At 46.2% G+C, this 23,705-nt stretch overlaps 1 protein-coding gene across 1 annotated transcript in view; it reads left to right on the forward strand.

Annotated features, from left to right (window-relative positions):
- The window catches only part of ALG13 (ALG13 UDP-N-acetylglucosaminyltransferase subunit), a 302,253-nt gene that overhangs the window by 150,372 nt on the left and 128,176 nt on the right, over window positions 1-23,705 (forward strand). Inside the window, exons 10-11 of the mRNA XM_075324885.1 lie at window positions 17,736-17,782; window positions 21,875-21,947. Coding sequence (XP_075181000.1) covers window positions 17,736-17,782; window positions 21,875-21,947 — 120 coding nt within the window. The remainder of the gene's footprint in view (window positions 1-17,735; window positions 17,783-21,874; window positions 21,948-23,705) is intronic.

Raw genomic sequence — 23,705 nt, forward strand, 5'->3', positions numbered from 1 at the left:
GAGATTAGTTTGTGGATGTGGCAGATGGCGGCTCCTAAGGTGGCATCAGTCTTTGCCTAGGAGCCCCAGGGGAGTTGCCGGGTCGTCTGCCTCTTCGCTGGGGTCCAAGAAGGGGCTGTTTTCTGTTCATCTCGGTCCGCTTGCAAGTTTAAGCACAAGTGCTCGGTTTGTGGGGGCTTCCACAGTTATCTTTTAAATGTTTTAAGAACGGAAGAGGGAAGGCCGCCGAGTCTTCTGCAAAGAGGAAGGACCCCAGTGTGGGTAGATCAGATGCTGCCATTTCTAAGTAGGCAGCCCGACCGGGAGATGGCGCGGATTGTTGCGAGAAGGTTTTAGTTTGAGTTTTAAAACTCCAATAGTTGAGCCTGGTGAGCCTCGGCTTAAGGATCATAAGTCAACCCATATGCATATTGAAGTGGTTACCGAGAAGTTGCCCTGGGAGGTGGAACTTGGGCGTATGGTGGGGCCATTTGATACCTCATCATTGCCGGACTTGGTGGTTTCCCCATTGGGGGTTGTTCCGAAGAAGGCGGTTAACAAGCTTAGGTTAATTCACAATTTGTCGTACCATACTGGTAAATCAGTGAATGATGGTATCGACCTGGAGCTTGTGTCCGTGTCGTACGTCCAATTTGACAGGGTGGTGGATTGGTTAAGGAAGCTTGATAGGGTTCCCTCTTGGCAAAAACTGACATTGAAGTGGCGTTTCGCCTGTTGCCGGCGCATCTGGATAGTTTCTACCTGCTGAGGTGTTGGGGGCAGGACAAGTTTTATGTGGATTGTTGTTTGCCCATGGGCTGTTCTATTTCTTGTTCTTATTTTGAGAAGTTTAGTTGTTTTTTTCAAGTGGGTTGTTGAGGAGGATCTGGTCTGGAGTCTGTGCTGAATTATTTGGATGATATCCTGTGCATGGGGCCGGCAGGAACGCTGCAAGATTTTCTGTTGCTCCTCACGGTTGACCAGGTGGGTCGGCGTTTTGTGGTCGCTCTGGCACTATAGAAAATGGAGGGGCTGGTGACTGTGAAGTTTCTGTGCATGTTCCGTGCTTTACACTTAGATTAAAGGCTGAGCACAAGGCAGACCTGAGAGTATAATCCTGGTTTCTAGAGTTGTACAACGGGCGGTCCTTATGGATTCTGGAGTTTGTGACCAATGAGGACTTGGTACGCTATACTGATGCATCCGGGTCTTTGGGGCGTACTTTGGTGGTCGATAGTGGATTTATAGTTGGCCAGAGTTGTGGAGGTCTACGGGGCTAACTAGAAACCTCGCATTGCTACAGTTATTTACCATTATTGTGTCTCTGGAGGTCTTGGGGCAGGAGCTGAGGAACAGGAAGGTATGCTTATATGTGATAACCTGGGCGTGGTTCAGTGTCTCAATAATCTGATGGCTGATTCTCCTCCTTTTGGTGAACCTTCTGAGGCACCTGGTCTTAGGTTGTCTTAATCTCCATTTGTGGATTTACACTGTACATGTGCCAGGTCTTTTGAATTCGGTAGCTGACGCGTAATCTGTTTTCCAGTGGGACTGTTTTCGACCGCTGGCACTGGATATGCGGAGCAGCATGAGACTGTCTGGCCCATCTGGTTGTAGGATCTGGTTTGCATCCAGCCTGGAAATTGATCCAAGAATCGGTGGTACCTACCATGTGGCTAAGTTATACAGCAGCGTGGGATCAATGGCAGAAGCTGGTGGATGCCTTTGGTGGTAATGTCCCAGAGGGAGAAAGGGTTTATCTGTTTATCTGGTGTTGTACATGGTGGGTAAGACTATGGAAGATGACTTGTCGTTCTCAGTGTTTTCTGGCAGGCTGGCCAGCACAGCATTTTTCCTTAAGCTACTAGGCTGGTGGGACATCATGAAGTATTTCTTAGTACACCAGGCACTGAAGGTTTATCGTAGAAAAGGGGCGTGCCAGGATTGGCGGCAGCCAGTGTCTTTCAATCTGTTGAGAAAAGTTATTGGCAGCTTTGTCGTGCATGTGTTACTCAGATTACGGGTGTCTGTTGTTTGGGGTGCCTTTTGTTTTGGCCTTTTTTGGGACCTTCAGGATCAGTGAATTGGTCAACAGAATACTAAGTGCCAGGTGGGCCTGTTGCTGGATGATGTGGAATGCGGTGCTGTTTGAGGCGGTCTAAGACTAATGAGTATGGCATAAGGAGTTTGAGCTCTGGGGTGTACTGGGTCTGTTGGAATGTCTGGTCAAACAGGTGTCTTTGTTCTTGGCATTCAGGGGAACGCGTTCCGGTTCCTTCTTGCTGCATCAGCATGGGTCAGCTCTGTCAAAGTATTAGTTTGTGTGTATATTTCGAAGGTGCCTGCAGTGTTGCGGCCTCAACAATGCAGAATTCGTGTCCCATTCCTTTAGGATTGGGGCGGTGACTCAGGCCACTTGTTGGGGACTGGATGTGCAGGCGGTGCATAAGATTATCCACTGGGAGTCAGCCAGATATTGCTCCTATGTCCAGCTGTCCATGTTGTGAAACTGGTTCTGAAATTGGGGACGGGCCTCTGGTTCTGGCTTAAGCTTGGTCCTGACTGCTCCACCCCCCCTTTCCATTGTTTCACCTTATGTTTTTTAGGACCCTCTGGTTGGTATGGGGGCATGGACACTCGTTCGTCTACTGGGGTGCCCTTCGGGCAGGTGTACAACCAGAGGGCTTGCAGTAAGGGGTCCCCAGGGCGACAGTACCATGGATGGGGGTTATGTTGTGGCGTGGGGTTTTACCTGCTTGGCGCTATCATGTTGAGTTGGGCAGACTGTGATGCCTTGATACTGCACGTGGGGGAGAATGACTTAGGCACCTGGGCTTCCAGGGACTTGATCTGTGACAGCAAGTGTGAGTGCCTTTTGGCTTTTGTCTGCCCACCTAGCTTTAGTCCTCGTGTGGTCGGATATTGTGGCACGCTTCGCCTGGAGGCATGCTCAGTCGGCAGAGCGGGTAAATAAGGCACAGGCCAAAGTTAATCGGGAGGTTGCTCGTTTAATTTCACGATTGAGTGGTGTTGCAATTCGCCATTGGGATCTGGAGTCTCCGTCCCCAGAGTGATGGAGTCCCGCAGGGGATGGAGTCCATTTAAACTCTCTTGGAAGCGGTATGTGGGGCTTGGGGCTCATGGATGGAGCGGAGAAAGCATTGGTGTTGTGGCGGGACTCACACGCACAAGGTGTCATTCGTGCTTGCTGTGGCATAAAGGAGGGGGTATTTGGGGCTTTGCACAAAACAGTCAGGGGGGCAAGCCAGTGCAGGAACGGGTTACCCCGGTGGTGCAATGGATTGGTGTAACATGGGTCCTTGTTGGGTTGAGTCTCAGTGGTACATGGGTTGGGCAACATCAGCTAGGTGCCCTCGAGCCAGTGTGGTGCGGCTGAGGGAAGGTGGTGAAGCTGATGTTGCAATCGAACGGTTGGAACCTTCATTTATCCCCTCCTCCTTTCGGGTGTTTTTCATTGGGTATTGAAAAATTTATTGTTTTGATGTTTTGTTGTTGTTTAATAAACAGAGCTGCTATGGCCTTTAACCCCTTACTGACCGCGGGCAGTAATATTATGTCCTAGCGGTCAGTGTTACTGCCCGCGGTCAGCTGCCGGCAGCTTGCCGCGATTGGTGTACATCTCAGCTGATTTCCACAGCTGAAGTGTGCCTGCCAGGCACGAGCAGAATCGTTATCTGCTCGTGTCGTTTAACCCCTTAAATGTCGCTGTCAGTATGTGACTGCCATTATAACGGCATCGGCGGTAAACATGTACTTACTGGCCGAGACCGGAAGTCACGTGACATGATCACGGGACTTCTGTAGCTCACATGAATTACTTTCGGTTTCGCTCGACCCGGAGCTAAGTGAGGCAGAAAACGAGCATATCTGCTGTATAGCTGTGATCAGCAGATATGTCAGAGTGATCAGATTGCTGATCGCTATAGCCCCCTAGGGGGACTAGTAAAATAAAAAAAAGTTAAAAAAATTTAAATTAAAAAAAAAAATAAAAACCTAAGTTCAAAAGTTCAAATAACCCCCCTTTCGCCCCATTGAAAATTAAAGGGTTAAATAAATAAAAAATGTACACACATTTGGTATTGCCGCATTCAGAAATGCCCGATCTATCAAAAAAATAAAATCAATTAATCTGATTGGAATTTTTTTGCCGCTACACTGTTACCAATCGCCAAAATTATGTTTTTTTTAGTCTCCACAAATTTTGCGCAAAATGCAATAACAGGTGATCAAAACGTAGCATCTGTGCCAAAATGGTACAGCTAAAAACTGTAGCCGGAGACACAAAAATAAGCCATCACTGAGCCACAGATACCAAAAAATGAGAACCCTACGGGTCACGGAATATGGCGTAAAATGTGCGCCACTTTTTTCGGGCAAACTTATGATTTTTTTTTAACCCCTTATATAAAAGTAAACCTATACATGTTTGGTGTCTACGAACGCGCACTGACCTCAGGCATCAAACGAACACATCAGTTTTACCGTACAGTGAACACCGTGAATAAAATATCGCAAAAACAGTAGTGGTATCGCACTTTTTTTGCAATTGTTCCGCATTTGGAATTTTTATTGCCATTTTTCCAGTACACTATATAGTAAAATTTCTGGTTTCATTTAAAAGTACAGCTCGTTCCGCAAAAAATGAGCCCTCACATGACCATATTGACTGCAAAAAGTTGCGTCTCTCGGAAAAAGAATGGCGAAAAAAAACGGAAAGCGAAAAATCGGCTGGTCGTGAACGGGTTAATATCCAATGTCATGCAGTCTGTGTTTTATTTTAGGTAAGAACTCGGGAAGTGGGTGGGGGTGGTGGTCGGTTAAACAAGGTAAGGGCCGACTAGTCAGACTTTCCGGAGGCCATGGAAAAAAATTAGCCTGTTTAGCAAAGTGAAAACCAGGCTGCTTGGTGAAGGGGTTAAAAAATTGTGCATGAATGTATTTTTAAAATGTGATTACCTAAAACTTATGTTCTGTGTTTTACAGACCCACAACATTCATGTAATCAGGAATAAACTCTACTATGATTAAAAGTGCTGTTTGTGGGGAAAATTAAATCAAAGAAAACCACTTCTTTTAAAGGGGATTTCTTATTTAATTTTATCATCTAGCCTTAGGTTAAGTAATAAATGTCTGAACACTGGGGATCCCACCTCTATGAACCCGAATTGCCATTAGAACCGATTACTAAGTTCTGTGGTCAGGTTAATTGAAGTGTTAAGGTGGTGTCACACACAGCGACGACGACAACGACGTCGCTGCTACGTCACCATTTTCTGTGACGTTGCAGCGACGTCCCGTCGCTGTCGCTGTGTGTGACATCCAGCAACGAGCTCGCCCCTGCTGTGAGGTCGTTGCTTGTTGCTGAATGTCCTGCTTCATTTTTTCATCGTCCCTCTCCCGCTGTGAAGCACACATCGCTGTGTGTGACAGCGAGAGAGCGACGAAAGGAAGCGAGCAAGGAGCAGGAGCCGGCGTCTTGCAGCTGCGGAAAGCTGTAACCACTGTAAACATCTGGTAACCAAGGGAAGACCTTTCCCTGGTTACCCGATATTTACCTTCGTTACCAGCCTCCGCCGCTCTTGCTGCTAGTGCCGGCTCCTGCTCTGTGCACATGTAGCTGCAGTACGCATCGGGTTAATTAACCCGATGTGTACTGTAGCTAGGAGAGCAAGGAGCCAGCGCTAAGCAGTGTGCGCGGCTCCCTGCTCTCTGTACTGTGACATGTAGTTGCAGTACACATCGGGTTAATTAACCCGATGTGTACTGTAGCTAGGAGAGCAAGGAGCCAGCGCTAAGCAGTGTGCGCGGCTCCCTGCTCTCTGTACATGTAGCAACGTTATGATCGCTGCTGCTTCTGCTGTGTTTGACAGCTAAGCAGCGATCATAACAGCGACTTACAAGGTCGCTGTTACGTCACAGAAAATGGTGACGTAACAGCGACATCGCTCTCGCTATGTGTGAACCCAGCTTTAGTAACGAATGACTGCTGCTTTGGTGAATCCTGACCAGTGCTATGAAGATAAGAGTAGTGCGACACCAGTGATCAGAGATTTTATCACCCCTTTTGAGAAAAGGTTCTTGTTACTTGTGTAAATTAAACTGTTTGGCGATCCTTCACTTGGGGCCACGTCTCACTAAGCAACATCGCTAGCAACATCGCTGCTGAGGCACGACTTTTGTGACACAATAGCGATGTTGCTAGCGATGTTGCTGTGTGTGACATCCAGTAACAACCTGGCCCCTGCTGTGAGGTCGCTGGTTGTTGCTGAATGTCCTGGACCATTTTTTAGTTGTTGCTCTCCCGCTGTGAAGCGCACATCGTTGTGTGTGACAGCGAGACAGCAACAACTGAATGTGCAGTGAGCAGGAGCCGGCTTCTGCGGACGCTGGTAACCAATGTAAATATCGGGTAACCAAGAATCCCTTTCCTTGGTTACCCGATATTTACCTTCGTTACCAGCGTCTGCCGCTCTCAGTGCCGGCTCCCTTTCTCACATAGCCAGACTACACATCGGGTAATTAACCCGATGTGTACTCTGGCTAGGAGTGCAGGGAGCCAGCACTAAACTGTGTGCGCTGGTAGCCAAGGTAAATATCGGGTTGATTACCCGATATTTACCTTAGTTACCAAGCGCAGCATCGCTTCCACGCGGCGCTGCTGGCTGGGGGCTGGTCACTGGTTGCTGGTGAGATCTCCCTGTGTGACAGCTCACCAGCAACCCGTGTAGCAATGCTCCAGTGATCCCTGCCAGGTCAGGTTGCTTGTGGGATCGCTGGAGCGTCGCTTAGTTTGAAGGTACCTTTACTAAACTGTTTGAGCTTCTATTCATGTTTCTGTAAATAAAAACAGAAAAGCGCATATGAGAAGCACCCGTGGATTAAATCTTAGGTTTAAACATAGAACTGGTCACCTGAAGAGGTTGTGTGCCCCCGCACAACCCCAGTTGTATGTGTATGAATCCTCCAGGTGAGGGAACTTCCTCCACTCTTGTTATCGCTGGTGTGGTTGCTGGGTCTGGACTTAGCCTCGCTCCTGGCTCCTTGATTCCACCGGCACCATGGATCTCAGAGTACCTGTGCGATCTTCGTCCTCCAGCATAATCCCTAATTAAACTTGGCAGGTCCTTTATTCTAAGCAGCTACATCCGAATTTCCCTTTAAGGCTGCTTTCACACATCAGTTTTTTGCAATCAGGCACAATCCGGCGCTTTGCAGAAAAAACGAATCAGTTTTTTTTTTTTTGCCGCCAGATGCGTTTTTTCCTCATAGACTTGAATTAGCTCCGGATTGTGCCGCATGGCCTTGCATTGCATCCGTTTTTGCCGTATGCGGCATATTTAGCCGGTGCGGCGGGCGCATGGAACATTGCTTGCAGCGTTTTTTGTCTGCGGCGAAAAACCGCATCGCGCCTGATCCGGCGCGATTTACAATGCAAGCCTAAGGACGCCGGATGCAATTTTTGAACTGCGCATGCTCAGTATCATACCGGATCCGTCAAAAAACGGACGGGCCGCATGGAAAAACTTATGCAACGGATACGTTTTTTTTCGCCACATCCGTTGCATAGATTTTTGAGCCGGATTGAGCCTGTTGCAAAAAAAAACTGATGTGTGAAAGCAGCCGAAGGGAGTAGGTATGTATGGAGATGATTATTTCGGTCTATTAGAGCGCTAGTAAAGCGGTTGCCAGTGGTTTAAATAAAGATACTTTATTGCTGAGCTCCTGTTAACACACTATGCATTTCAGCAATCCACTGTTGCTTTCAACAGGTATAGCAGGAGCACCTTACAGACATTACATTTATAGATAAAAAAACCCACAAGTGAAACTTCTGGGTGTGTCATAGATTAGATAATTAGATCTTCAACCCATTAACCCCTTGGGGGCTAAAATCTTATAAAAAAAACATTAGATAAAAACAGTTTGTTTAAAATAAATATATATGTGTATACTCACATCCATTAAGATCTTTATATGAAATATTTTTTCTATAACTGTAAAAAGATTTTTCAACTATTTAAAAAATGTAGGAATGATAAAATTTAACACTTAGAATCAATATATCATAACTCTTCTATTTTACATTACCGTATTTTTCGGACCATAAGACGCACTTTTTTCCCCCAAATGTTGGGGGCAAGTGGGGGGTGCGTCTTATGGTCTGAATTCAGGGCTGCGGGGAATGAGGGTGCAGCGGTGGAGCGCGTCAACGGGGGCACGAGCAGGCTGTAGCAGCCTGCCGTGACCACGTGGACCCGCTCATTTAATATGCACGCCCATCATCCCGCCCATCATCTCTCAGCGCTGAAGCTGGCACTGACAGATGGGCGGGGGATAAACAGTCGGCCCGCATGATCACCCCTGGCAACTACAGCCTGGAGTGATCATGTGCGGCTGTATTCACTGCTCCCCGCGCATCATCATCAGCGCGGGGTGCAGTGAATCATTACACATTACTCACCGTTCCCCTGCAGCACCGCGATCTCCTCCTATCTCCTCCGGTCAGCTGACTTGCGTAGAGACTAGCGCCGCGCACAGCGATGACGTCATCGCTGTGCGCACGTGTCCACACGGGACAGACAGGGGGAGATCGCGATGCTGCAGGGGAACGGGGACGGCTCCACTCAGCGGCGCTGCCGCCGACATAGAAGGTAAGAGGAGTGGTGCTGCAGGGAGTGAGGTGAGGTAAGGTGAGTATGAACGTTTATTTTTTTTAATGTGCCACAGGATGCAGCCATACACCAGGATGATAGGGGTATATGAGCAGGATAAGGGTTTGTTATGAGCAGCCTGGGGAGTATGTGAGCAGAAATGGGGAGTATGTGAGCAGGACATTACCCCATAAGTGTGTTATGACCACATTTTTTGCTTAAAATTTTATTTTCCCATTTTCCTCCTCTAAAATCAGGGTGCGTCTTATGGTCAGGTGTGTCTTATAGTCCGAAAAATACGGTAAGTATCTTTATATTCCATCATGTATCCATATTTTCAGTTCTACATCCCCTTGGTAGCCTATTATTGTACGTGGATCTGTTTTTCATAAAAGGGAAAGAAAGGTGTTTTATCTTTTTTTCCAACTTTTTCCGAATTGTATAGAGGCAATATAGAAATTATAGACTGCGCTATACATGGCACGTTGTCGCTAGCAACCCCACCAGCAACGCGACACACCAGATCGCAGATATGACCCACCGAGACTGCACACGCGGTCGGCGTCACGAAGACCTCCCATGTGCAATCCCGGCAGACCGCACCAGCGACCCGGCGCGCCACACCGCCAGCCGGACCCCCAGCGACACCGTCGCGTGTATAGCAGTTATTGTATAATCTGTAGGTTATGTACCAGGTTAGAATCGAATATTTATTGTTTGGCAACATTATCCAGTGTTAAATTATCTCCTTCTGGGGCTAGTGTTCCAAGTTTAAATATCCAATAGCTTGCCTCTATACTATTCGGAATAAGTTGGAAAAAAGATAAAACACCTCCTTTCTTTCCCTTTTTATGAAAAACAGATCCATGTACAATAATGGGCTACCAAGGGGATGTAGAACTGAAAATATGGATACATGATGGAATATAAAGATACTTATATCTAATATAGGTCAAGTGTAATATAGAAGTTATGATATACTGATTCTAAGTGTTAAATTTTATCATTCCTACATTTTTTAAATAGTTGAAAAATCCTTTCTTTGTCGCTCTATTGGGAGACCCAGACAATTGGGTGTATAGGCTATGCCTCCGGAGGCCGCACAAAGTATTACACTTAAAAGTGTTAAGCCCCTCCCCTTCTGCCTATACACCCCCCGTGCTCCCACGGGCTCCTCAGTTTTTTGCTTTGTGCGAAGGAGGTCAGACACGCACAGCACAGCTCCACAGATTAGTCAGCAGCAGCTGCTGACTATGTCGGTTGGAAGAAAAGTGGGCCCATATAGGGCCCCCAGCATGCTCCCTTCTCACCCCACTCTTGTCGGCGGTGTTGTTAAGGTTGAGGTATCCATTGCGGGTACGGAGGCTGGAGCCCACATGCTGCTTTCCTCCCCCATCCCCCTCAGGGCTCTGGGTGAAGTGGGATCTTATCGGTCTCCAGGCACTGAGACCGTGCTTCATCCACAACTCCTGTGGAGCCTGCTGGATAGGAGCCGGGTACAGTTCAGGGACATGGCCCTGCTACGTGAAGGTACTCTGTATCCCTGTGGGGACCGCGCACGGCAACACCTCAGCTTTGCTGGGTGTGCTAGTGCACCGGGGACCGCGGCGCTGACCGGGTTAAACTGTGCCATTACACACTCAGCGTCGCTGAGTGTGTTTTATATGTAGGGGCTACCGCGCTAACCGCCGCTGCCATGGGAAACTGCGGCGCGGCTGGGACTTGTAGTTCGCCGGGGCCACATGCACGGCCGCGCCACAAGTGGCACCCATTACCACCCAGACCTCGGCAATTGCGTCTTACGCTATTATTGCTGTCCTGGACTCTGCGAGCCGTACGGCGGTCGCGGCCGCCAATTCGGTGGTACTCCGCAGGGCCTTGTGGCTACGGGAATGGAAGGCAGATTCTGCTTCCAAAAAAGCGCTTAACCAGTTTGCCAATTTTGGCGACAGGCTGTTTGGCGAGCGTCTGGATGAAATCATCACACAATCCAAGGGAAAGGATACATCCTTACCCCAGTCCAAACAGGACATACCCCAACAGAGGAGAGGGCAGTCGAGGTTTCGGTCCTTTCAGGGCGGGGCAGGTCCCAATACTCCTCGTCCAAAAGGTCTCAGAAAGAACAAAGGAACTCTCAGGCATGGCGGTCTAAGTCACGTCCTTAAAAGGCCACCGGAGGCGCCGCTAACAAAGCGGCTTCCTCATGACTTCGACCTCCTCTAGTAGCATCCTCGGTCGGTGGCAGGCTCTCCCGCTTTTGCGACACCTGGCTGCCACAAATAAAAGACCGCTGGGTGAGAGACATTCTGTCTCACGGTTACAAGATTGAGTTCACCTCTCGTCCCCCGACTCGATTCTTCAGGTCATTCCCGCCTCCCTAGCGAGCCGAGGCTCTTCTGCAGGCGCGCTGTGCACTCTGAAGGCAGAAGGAGTGGTGATCCCGGTTCCTCTTCAGCAACTGAGCCACGGTTTTTACTCCATCTTGTTTGTGGTCCCAAAGGAGGACGGGTCTTTCCGCCCGGTCCTGGACCTGAAACTGCTCAACAAACATGTAAAACCAGACGGTTCAGGATGGAATCCCTCCGCTCCGTCATCGCCTCAATGTCCCAAGGAGATTTTCTTGCATCGATCGATATCAAAGATGCTTATCTCCACGTACCGATTGCTCCAGAGCCCAGCGCTTCTTGCGCTTCGCCATAGGAAACGAACACCTTCAATTCGTGGCACTGCCGTTCGGCCTGGCAACAGCCCCACGGGTTTTTACCAAGATTATGGCTACTGTAGTAGCGCTCCTACACTCGCAGGGTCACTCGGTGATCCCGTACTTGGATGCTGATCAAGGCACCCTCTCAAGAGGCATGCCAACGCATCCTCGACGCTTCCCTGGAGACTCTCCAGGGTGTCGGGTGGATCATCAATTTTCCAAAGTCAAATATGACACCGGCCCAATCGCTGACATATCTTGGCATGGAGTTTCATACCCTCTCAGCGATAGTGAAGCTTCCGCTGATCAAGCAGCGGTCACTACAGAAAGGGGTACAATCTCTCCTTCAAGGCCAGTCATACCCCTTGAGGCGCCTCATGCACTTCCTGGGGAAGATGGTGGCAGCAATGGAGGCAGTCCCTTTCGCGCAGTTTCACCTGCGTCCCCTTCAATGGGACATCCTACACAAATGGGACAGGAAGCCGTCGTCCCTCGACAGGACAGTCTCCCTCTCTCAGGCGACCAAAGCTTCCCTTCGGTGGTGGCTTCTTCCCACTTCGTTATCGAAGGGGAAATCCTTCCTACCCCCACCCTGGGAAGTAGTCACGACTGACGCGAGTCTGTCAGGGTGGGGAGCGTTTTTTTCCCCACCACAGGGCTCAGGGTACGTGGACCCAGCAAGAGTCCTCGCTTCAGATCAACGTTCTGGAAATACGGGCAGTGTATCTTGCCCAGAAAGCGTTCCAGCAGTGGCTGGAGGGCAAGCAGATCCGAATTCAGTCGGACAATTCCACAGCGGTGGCATACATCAACCACCAAGGCGGCACACGCAGCCGGCAAGCCTTCCAGGAAGTCCGGCGGATTTTGATGTGGGTGGAAGCCACGGCATCCACCATATCCGCAGTTCACATCCCAGGCGTGGAAAACTGGGAAGCAGACTATCTCAGTTGCCAGGGCATGGACGCAGGGGAATGGTCCCTTCACACGGACGTGTTTCAGGAGATCTGTTGCTGCTGGGGGGTGCCGGACGTCGACCTCATGGCGTCCCGGCACAACAACAAGGTACCAGTGTTCATGGCACGGTCTCAAGATCCCAGAGCTCTGGCGGCAGACGCCTTAGTTCAGGATGGTCGCAGTTTCAGCTCCCTTATGTGTTTCCTCCGCTGGCACTGTTGCCCAGAGTGTTACGCAAGATCAGGACCGACTGCCGCCGCGCCATCCTCGTCGCTCCAGGCTGGCCAAGGAGGTCGTGGTACCCGGATCTGTGGCATCTCACGGTCGGCCAACCGTGGACACTACCAGACCGAACAGACTTGCTATCTCGAGGGCCGTTTTTTTCCATCTGAATTCTGCGGCCCTCAACCTGACTGTGTGGCCATTGAGTCTTGGATCCTAGCGTCTTCAGGGTTATCTCAAGACGTCATTGCCACTATGAGACAGGCTAGGAAACCAACGTCCGCCAAGATCTACCACAGGACGTGGAAAATTTTCCTGTCGTGGTGCTCTGCTCAGGGTTTTTCTCCCTGGCCTTTTGACTTGACCACTTTTCTGTCCTTCCTTCAATCTGGACTGGAAAAGGGTTTGTCGCTCGGCTCCCTTAAGGGACAAGTCTCAGCGCTCTCTGTGTTTTTCCAGAAGCGCCTAGCCAGGCTTCCACAGGTACGCACGTTCCTGCAGGGGGTTTGTCACATCGTTCCTCCTTACAAGCGGCCGTTAGAACCCTGGGATCTCAACAGGGTTCTGATGGTTCTTCAGAAACCACCATTCGAGCCAATGAGAGATATTTCCCTCTCACGACTTTCGCAGAAAGTGGTTTTTCTAGTTGCAGTCACTTCTCTTCGGAGAGTGTCTGAGCTAGCAGCATTGTCGTGCAAAGCCCCTTTCCTGGTGTTTCACCAGGACAAGGTGGTTCTACGTCCGGTTCCGGATTTTCTCCCTAAGGTGGTATCCTCCTTTCATCTTAATCAGGATATCTCCTTACCTTCTTTTTATCCTCATCCAGTTCACCAATGTGAAAAGGATTGGCACTTGTTAGATTGGGTGAGAGCACTCAGACTCTACATTTCTCGTACGGCGCCCCTGCGCCGCTCGGATGCACTCTTTGTCCTTGTCGCTGGCCAGCGTAAAGGGTCACAGGCTTCCAAATCAACCCTGGCTCGGTGGATCAAGGAGCCAATTATCGAAGCCTACCGTTCTGCTGGGCTTCCGGTTCCCTCAGGGCTGAAGGCCCATTCTACCAGAGCCGTGGGCGCGTCCTGGGCTTTGAGGCACCAGGCTACGGCTCAGCAGGTGTCAGGCGGCTACCTGGTCGAGCCTGCACACTTTCACGAAGCACTATCAGGTGCATACCTATGCTTCGGCGGATGCCAGCCTAGGTAGACGAGTCCTTCAGGCGGCGGTTGCCCACCTGTAGGAAGAGGCCGTTTTACGGCTCTATTATGAGGTATTATTTTACCCACCCAGGGACTGCTTTTGGACGTCCCAATTGTCTGGGTCTCCCAATAGAGCGACAAAGAAGAAGGGAATTTTGTTTACTTACCGTAAATTCCTTTTCTTCTAGCTCTAATTGGGAGACCCAGCGCCCGCCCCTGTTTTTTTTGTGTACACATGTTGTTCATGTTGAATGGTTTCAGTTCTCCGATATTCCTTCGGATTGAAGTTACTTTTAACCAGTTTCTAATTCTTTTTCCTCTTTCTTGCTTTTGCACCAAAACTGAGGAGCCCGTGGGAGCACGGGGGGTGTATAGGCAGAAGGGGAGGGGCTTAACACTTTTGAGTGTAATACTTTGTGCGGCCTCCGGAGGCATAGCCTATACACCCAATTGTCTGGGTCTCCCAATTAGCGCTAGAAGAAAAGGAATTTACGGTAAGTAAACAAAATTCCCTTCTTTACAGTTATAGAAAAAATATTTCATATAAAGATCTTAATGGATGTGTGTGTGTGTGTGTGTGTGTGTATGTATATATATATATATATATATATATATATATATATATATATATATATATATATAATATATATATAAGTATATATATATATGTGTCAAAAAGAGGAGAACACGAGCAAATTTGCTGAAAAAAGTTCATAAATTTTATTAAATAGAATTTTAAAGTGCAAGTGCAAAAAATCACAATGATAATATACAATTTTAGGGAGGAGGGGAGAGGCAGATGGTAAAGAACAGAACAATGGCCTGGTACGGACAACAGGAAAATAGTAGTATCCACAAGCAGTATAGTCAAAATCACTGGCAAATAAGCATCAAGATGGGTAAATAGTAGTATTCAAAAACAGTATAGCCAAAATCACTGGCAAGTAAACATCAAGATGGGTAAATAGTAGTATTCACATACAATATAGCCAAAATCACTGGCAAATAAGCATCAAGATGGGTAAATAGTAATATTCACAAACAGTATAGCCAAAATCACTGGCAAGTAAACATCAAGATGGGTAAATAGTAGTATTCACATACAATATAGCCAAAATCACTGGCAAATAAGCATCAAGATGGGTAGAGAGTATCTTATCTCTGATAGGGATATGTGTCTCTAAATCACCAGCATGTAAGCAAGGGGGAAATTTTGAATAGACCATCGAATCTCAATAGAGAGATGTGGGCATGATAACCGTAAGAGGGAAAAGAACTTAACCCCAAGTCTGCATTGGCCAGATGCATACAATGAGGAAAAGAAAATTCACCAAAAAACGGTACCAGTCACAGGCCTATATAGTAAAGGGATGTACCCATTATAAACTGAGAGAATCCCCAGCAGAGATAAAGGACCCTAATCACTGGCCAGTAAGCAAAGGGGATAAGTGTATAGAAAAAAACAGGAAAAGAGAGCCTGTGTACATATAAATAGCTGCAATGGTGTTGTATAATCAATTTGAGGGAATATACATATATAAATCGTGCAGCCCCATCAGAAAGTGTTACAAATCGTATAAGGCTTTCAAAAAGATAAAATGAGGGGGGTTATGCCGTAGTACACTGATATCCATCAAAACACTATAGCAGAAAGGCAGGGTATTTAGCCTAAAAAAGATATAGGCAGGATTACTAAAGCCAAGTCAATTTGTCCCGTAGAAAGTGTAAGGGAGGCTAAGAATCCATACAGGCAAATTCCTGAAGTTAGATCAAATAAGATAATCAAACAATCCCAAATAGAGTAATAACTGCGGAATACATTATACCTGAGTCCGGTGGTACAGGGAGGCCCGACGTACGTTTCGCGGCTTTAAGAAAAAGTCGCTTGCCGCTTCATCATGGGGGAAAGTGGGGAAAGGTGCACATGTCCGGTCTGTGCGACTCCTAAATACTACCGCGGTAATTGTACCGCGAATAGGATTCAGCGTTCCGGAGTCAGGAAGGCGCATGCGCGGGCCGGCCAAAGAACGCCCCCCGTTTCGCAGCCCCGGCAGTCAAGGAGTCAGGCGCATGCGCGGGAGCCCGAGCAATAGTTGCCCAGACCCCCGCGCACGCGCGGACTCCATCAAGACTCCGGAGCGCGGCCGGGAGGCGCAGGGCCGCCGCGCGCATGCACACAAGACTCCGAAAGCAGTGAATGGACAGAAAGAGGACGTGAACAAACAGGGGAGAATATGCAAGTATCTACGAATATTCAGAATAAGACAGGATGAAAATACAAAATACATTAAGCATAAAAAGAGCATATACCATTACAGATTATTATAAGCTAAGTTCAAAGGTGGCAAAAACAATCATCAAGCTAAGACACAAAGCATAATATCGCCGTAATAGTAAATAGTAATGGTCATAACGAAGAAAATCCCAAAGATGACATGTTGATGTAATGACGTCCGTAGTTTTTGGTAGATTTCAGGGTTATCGGGTCCAAATCATTTCAGTAGGAGTCATAAGAGGACATGTGGCAAAACAAAAGTGAAACTAAAAACAAAGATGAATAAAAAAAGGTAATTAAAAACAGAAGATTAAAAACCACAAACACCAGGCACTGTTATTGAACTGGAAAACCAAGGACATTATTATAAAAATGAAGCAAAACTCAAGGTTTCATTAAGACCCTTAGGAGCGACCAAGTCCAAAGCCACAATCCATTTTGTTTCCCTTTGGGAAAGCATCTTTTTGATGTTACCACCCCTAATACCACTATGGACTACGTCAATCCCCCGAATTTTCAGCGATCTCGGGTCACAATCGTGGAATTTTTTGAAATGGCGGGGTAAGGTTTTAAGCAAAGAAAAATCATTCACTGTCCTGGCCGCGCCAATGTCCCGCACATGCTCTCTCACACGTATCCGTAACTCCCTAGATGTAAGACCAACGTAAATAAGAGGACAATTACAGGTAGCATAATAGATGACATTAGTTGTGCTACAAGAAATCCGGTGTCTAATCAAATAAGAACGTTGGGAGTCAGAACTAGTGAAAGAGCATGAGCGGACGACATTGGCGCAGGCAAGACAGTGCCCGCAGGGTATGCATCCCAAAGTGGGACCCCTGGAACCAAAAGGATTGGGGCTTTATAATATACATATGCATGTATGTGTGTGTATATATGTATGTATGCATGTGTATATGTGTGTGTGTATATATATATATGTGTATATATATATATATATATATATATATATATATATACATGTGTATATATATTATGCATATGTATGTGTGGGTATATATATATATATATATGTGTTTGTGTATATATGTGTGTGTGTATATGTATGTGTGTATATATTTAATATAACATTTAAACTGTTTTTATCTGTCTTTTTATCTAATGTTTTGTAATAAGATTTTAGCCCCCAAGGGGTTAATGGGTAAAAGATCTAGTGATCTAATCTATGGCACACCCAAAAGTTTCACTTGTGGGGTTTTTTATCTATAAATGTAATGTCTGTAAGGTGCTCCTGCTATACCTGATGAAAGCAACAGTGGATTACTGAAACGCGTAGTATGTTAACAGGAGCTCAGCAATAAAGTATCTTTATTTAAACCACTGGCAACCGATTTACTAGCGCTCTAGTAGACCGAAAGAATCATCTCCGTCTATTCATGTTTCGACACTTTTTCACAAGAAGGCCTTTAAATGGCAAAATACAGCAGTCAGTGGTGTGACACTTGTGAATCAACTGTAATTTATGGATCTATGAAGAAAATTGGCAATAAAGCATTAGACTTACTGTATGTCATTCAAATCAATATGTTGGCGTAATGCAAGTTGCCTTACAGAAATGTTCTCTTCTCCGGCCAACTGATTAGGATCCTGAATAGAGGACCTGCTTCCATTTAGTCGGTTATAGGGCATATGATGACTTGTTTAATCATTCACCATTTAGAAAACCATTTTCTTTTATGTTTGTTTTTCTTGCTCTTCTTTTTTTCATATAGGAGAGTGCAGGTCAACTTGAGATTACGGCTCTTTCCTTAATTTTCAAGTGAGTGTCAATTTTATACCTTTTGTCATAAGTGGTATAATAGTTTATCTAAGGGTATGTGCACTTAACATTTTTTTCTAGATGGGCACACTTTTAAGTGCGTGAATAAAATGCTAACTAAAGACTAAACTTATGCATTTCTATGTAAAAACAACTTGAAGTTCATTTTTTTTCCAGTTTCTTTTTTTTTTTTTATTTTTTTTTTTTTAGTAGCCGCTTCAGGTTTCCAAAGATGCCAAGCGGTTAAATGTTAGCGGACAATGCTTCAGGCTACTTCCACTCTGAAGATGCCTAAACTTTATAATACAAGTTAAAAGGCTAAAACGATGTTCTGGAGTATTTTTGATGGTTTTGTGTTTTTTGTTTTTTTCTTGAAAAACTGTAATGGTTTCTTCATGGTTGAATGGAATTATGAAGCATGTACAGAAATCACCAGTAGAAACACCAACAAAGCTGAAGAAAAAAAAAATGCTCAAAACCACCAACAGCCAAAAAACACTAAAATTGCTCCAGAAATGACTAAAAATTATTCTTCAGGAGCCACAAAAGCCGGCATTTCCTGTAGCATCTTCCAGTTGGAAACTCAGTGGGTTTACCCACATAAAAAAGACGTCATGTGCGCATGCCCTGAAGGGTGTCATCAGTACCTTCCCAAATCTAAGGCTTTATTCACATCAGTTTTTCATGAACGCATCCTTCATGGTGCTGTTCCAATTTCCATAATTTTTTTTGCAGACAGTCTGCAAAGATTCATGTCTGTTTTTGATCTGAAGTCAAAATTGCCCACATCTGTGCCATCCGTGAGCTATTCAATTTTAATTCTTATTACACTGTACATAAAAAAAGCTGGAAATTGCTGCAGGGCATGGGATGAGCACAATTGTTGAAATCTGTACCTTCCTAACTCCTAGAATTTATACAAGAAAATGTTGTGAAATAGTAGACTTCTGATTCTGGCACACAGGTAGCCTGCAAGATTGTACACCTCCTTAAGACTGGTGAGCCAAACCCACAACACAGTGTTCCCGTATAACCCCCCCCCCCCCCTTGTTGCCACAAAACAAAGACACCAACCTTTACTTTTGTTGGACAGGGTCGGCCTTCTCTTTTATTATTTTGCATTTCTCTTTTAACCAACTTTTTCTTGTTAAAGGGAACCTGTTACCAGATTTGGGGCCTATACCAGTGGGCTCTTATATACAGCATTCGACCATGAGACTGGTTGAATGGGTGTCTCCGGGACCGGCACCTCCTCTTTCGGCCATCTTTGTTCTCCTTCTTCTGAAGCCGGCGTGCATGACGCGTCCTAAGTCATACACGCAGGACATCAGTGCTGGCGAGTGTGTGACATAGGACGCGTCATGCATGCCGGCTTCAGAAGGAGAACAAAGATGGCCAAAAGAGGAGGCGTGGGTCCTGGAGAACAGAGACTCCCATTCGACCAGTCTGCTCCAGAGCGACCATCTAGGTGAGTATTTATAAAGTGTTTTTTTATGTTCTGCACAGCGGCCTGGACTCTTATATACAGCATTCTAACATCCTGTATATAAGAGCCCACTGGTGGTGGCTGCAGCTTATAGGCCCCAAATCTGGTGACAGGTTCCTTTTTAATCTATTGAACCACCAAAACCAGTTACTTGCAAATCCAAAACATTATGCACCAGTGGACTCCCGTTGGGTACGTTCGTCTTCAGGTCATATAACTCCAGTTAACTTTACCACCAACTGTAACTTTTCTTTTGTAATTCTAAAAACATAGAAAACAGAATAAAAACTCACATAAAAGAAATTGTGTATACATAGATATCAATAAGGGAGGGAAGGGTAGGATGCTCCTTTCAGCAGGTACCGGTAAAGACACTGATGAACCGGGAAAGAAGGCTTTTATGCCCAAGTAGACACCACATTCAAAACCAGGAAGGGGGGCTGGGAAAGGAGGAGCTTAGAATGCACATGTGACCTTCACCAATCCTCAGCTTAGGGCAGGGAAAAACTCCTTGCTGACCAAACAGTGGAGCTGCTCAGCTTAACCCTCAGCGTGCCTGATAGGTTTATTTTCCATCCTGTATTTTTCCTGCAACAAGGGGGAGGACCGAGACCATTTTGTTTATAAAGGACTTAAGCATGGCTCCCCAGTCAAGGACCACTTCCTATACGGTTTGTAGTCCACAATGTAGATATCGCTTCTTACTCCAGTAGACTTTTCATCAAGCCTGGTGTTGGAGATGCCATCCTTGATGAATTCATGTATAACCATGGCTTTGTACTTGTTCAACACTTCTCATCTATCAAAAGCAAATACTATCACATGTAACAAATATATTCTAAAATGCTAATCAAATTTATCACGAAGGATGCACTACAGTAGCTAAAATTAGTAGGTCAACATGAATAGCTTGCTTTAAATATGATTTTATTTATTTTTTATTTTTTTTCTCAAGTCAAATAGAGGGCCAAGTATGCGGCTGAAAACCATAAAATTGATAACTTGCCAGATAACTGCTGTTTTACCTAGAAAACTGGTTGGCCCATTTGGCCGTGCAGTTTTGTGGAAGAAACAGCAGTTCTCCATGCAAATTCAAGTGATAGACTGCCTTTTACACAACAATGATAAAGATATAGGATTGTCTATGTAGGAAAGCTATGTAACTACAGTTGAGCCTAGTACCTAACTATTCGTACTCGCTATACTCATAATGAGTACTGTCTAATACTCATATTCATTCCGAATAGTGTGTGCACTGCAAGTCAATGGGGAATACTCGCAATGTAATGAGTAACCCGAATGCTGTACTATTCATGCGAGTAGCGAATAGTGTGGAATTCGGCTTAGTCTATGTTCACATTTGCGTTATTTTGCATCAGTTGTGTGACTGATGCAACGGATGTGTTGCAGATAGTGGTAGAACTGATGTGACTGAAGCTGCAAAACAAAGATCTGTTTTTGTTTTTTTTTTTTTTAACGGTTTCACCGGCTGCTTTTCTGAACGATGAGTTGATCACCCGGAGGCCAGCTTTTCTGAGCAATCGGCGCTCAGAAAGGCCGGGTGATCAGCTGATCGTTCACAGCCGGCTGCCGGGCGAACAGCTGACTGCTCACAAAAGCCGGCGGCCGGGCGATCAGCTAAGCGTTCAGGCCACTGGAACTGCATTTACAGTGGATCATGGTTTTCTACTGTGCGCATGCTCACAGTAAAAAAAAAACCATCCGCTGCACAAAAAAAGTTACATTCTGCGTTGCTCCCGCCGGACGGTAAGTCAGTAAACGACTGATCGTCAGGCGGCGGATGCAATGCAAGGCCATCAGTCACAATCCATCGCTAATAGAAGTCTATGGGGAAAAAAACGGATTCCTGCAAAATATTTTGCCGGGTACCGTAATTCCTCGAGGCGACGGATTGTGACTGATGCAAAACAACGGAAATGTGAACGTAGCCTTACTCATTACATTGCGAGTTCCCCCATAGACTTGCATTGCAGACGCTATTAGGAATGAATACACGAGTATTAGACAGTACTAGTTATGAATATAGCAAGTACGAACAGTTAGGTACTCTCTCAACTCTATATATAACCTGTGGCCAGCACTGCATTGCTCTAATTGTAAACTTTAGACAAAAAAACAGGGTGCAAAATCCAGCTGACAAATATGTAGAAAAACCTTTTTCTTTAGTTAAAATAGTCTTTATTTTCATTTCTTTAAAAAAAAGTTTCACACTATAGGGCAAATAAAAGGGTAATGACCACACAGGACTACGTGTCTCAGCGTTTCCGAACGCCTTCTTCATGGTCCAATCATTGGAAGTGGCTTTTTTTTTTAAAGAAATAAAGACTAATTTTTTTTTTTTTAACTGAAGAAAAAAGTTTTTCTACATATTTGTCCGCTGGATTTTGCACCCTGTTTTTTGTCTTTGAATTAAGTGTCTGGCTCCTCTACCCTTCTCCGTGCGGAGTTGTATCTATAGACCATATGCCACAAGAATCTACAAACCTTTAAGCTAGCGATTTTATTTTATTTTTTTTTTTATAATTGTAAACTTGAAAACATTTTTTTCTAAAGGTCTAAGTAACTTTTCTTATCTCCATTTTCAGCCAAAACTTCATCCTTTACAAAAGTCCTGGGAAACCACCCACATATGCAACTGATGTTAACTGTGATGGAAAGGTATCTGTTGTGGTGTTTGTGTTTTGTTTTTTTTGAGGGGAATATTAGTGTACATGTTCATTAACTGGCTGTTCAAGACTAACTAGCCCACTGTGCCCACAATGTGTATCTGGTGAGTTTTGACATTTCTAATTTTCACTGCATTGAAAACGCAGCCTGTTATGGTTTTAGCGCAGTGGATGGGATATATAGAAATCTTCTGCCCTCCCTTTTTTTTCCCTCAGTATAAACTGACTTGCGGTACGTGATTCAAATCCTAAACCTGTTTTTTTCTTCGGGTACCTGGAGTTTCATGTACAGATTTTTTCCCATAGACTTGCAATGGATGGGGAAAATCCGCAGGCAAAAAAAGGCATATGTGCATTTAGTGCGTTTCTGCTGTGTAAACACGTGTAATCTGCACATGACTGTATTAAACCACCACTCCAGCTCTAGCTGATCTTATGCCACGTGCACACGTTGAATATTTGGTGAGTTATTTTTGTGTTTTTTTTCTCAGGCAGTCCATGAACTACCGGATCACTGCAATATTTCATGGAGTGAGCCAGAGGTCATCCTTTACATGCAGGTCTATGGCTCTCACAGACTTGTATTAGCCTGTGACGCACTGGCGGACACAGAAAAGGGCCCCGTGCAGGAACAATATGTGGAATGTATGCAACCCAAGAGCTCATCAAAATGTACAATTTCACTTGCTTTGTAGGTGCTAGTGGCCTCTTGACCTCTAGGACCGCTGTCAGCTGCACAGATTGCACCAATGAGATGTCCACCCCTGTTGTGACGTAAAGCTGGTGTCACACTAAACGACAGCGACGTCGCTGTTACGTCACCATTTTCGGCGACGTAACAGCGACCTTGTAAGTCGCTGTTATGATCGCTGCTTAGCTGTCAAACACAGCAGAAGCAGCGATCATAAGGTCGCTGTGCTACATGTGCAGAGAGCAGGGAGCCGCGCTTAGCGCTGGCTCCTTGCTCTCCTGCAGCACACATCGGGTTAATTAACCCGATGTGTGCTGCAGCTACATGTCACAGTTCAGAGAGCAGGGAGCCGCGCTTAGCGCTGGCTCCTTGCTCTCCTGCAGCACACATCGGGTTAATTAACCCGATGTGTGCTGCAGCTACATGTCACAGTGCAGAGAGCAGGGAGCCGCGCGCACTGCTTAGCGCTGGCTCCTTGCTCTCCTTGCTACAGTATACATCGGGTTAATTACCCGATGCATACTGCAGCCACATGTCACAGTGCAGGAGCCGGCACTGGCAGCAAGAGCGGAGGCTGGTAACCAGCGTAAACATCGGGTAACCAGGGAAAGGTCTTCCCTTGGTTACCCGATGTTTACGCTGGTTACAGCTTACCGCAGCTGCCAGTGCCGGCTCCTGATCGCTTCATTTCGTCGCTCTCTCGCTGTCACACACAGCGATGTGTGTGTCACAGCGGGAGAGTGACGACCAAAAAATGAAGCTGGACATTCAGCAACGACCGGCGACCTCACAGCAGGGGCCAGGTCGTTGCTGGATGTCACACACAGCGACAGCGACGGGACGTCGCTGCAACGTCACAGAAAATGGTGACGTAGCAGCGACATCGTTGTCGTCGTCGTTATGTGTGACACCAGCTTAACTTCTGACTTCCAGGCAGTCAGAAGTTGCTGTCACAAGATGGGAACGTAGTGGCACCAATAAAGTGAAAAACGCCGGAGGGCAAGTATATGAGTGAGGGCAGAGGACTTGGATTAAAAGCTACACTCCAGCACTGAAAAA

Source organism: Anomaloglossus baeobatrachus, chromosome 9 (assembly GCF_048569485.1).
Source record: "Anomaloglossus baeobatrachus isolate aAnoBae1 chromosome 9, aAnoBae1.hap1, whole genome shotgun sequence".
Lineage (NCBI taxonomy): Eukaryota > Metazoa > Chordata > Amphibia > Anura > Aromobatidae > Anomaloglossus > Anomaloglossus baeobatrachus.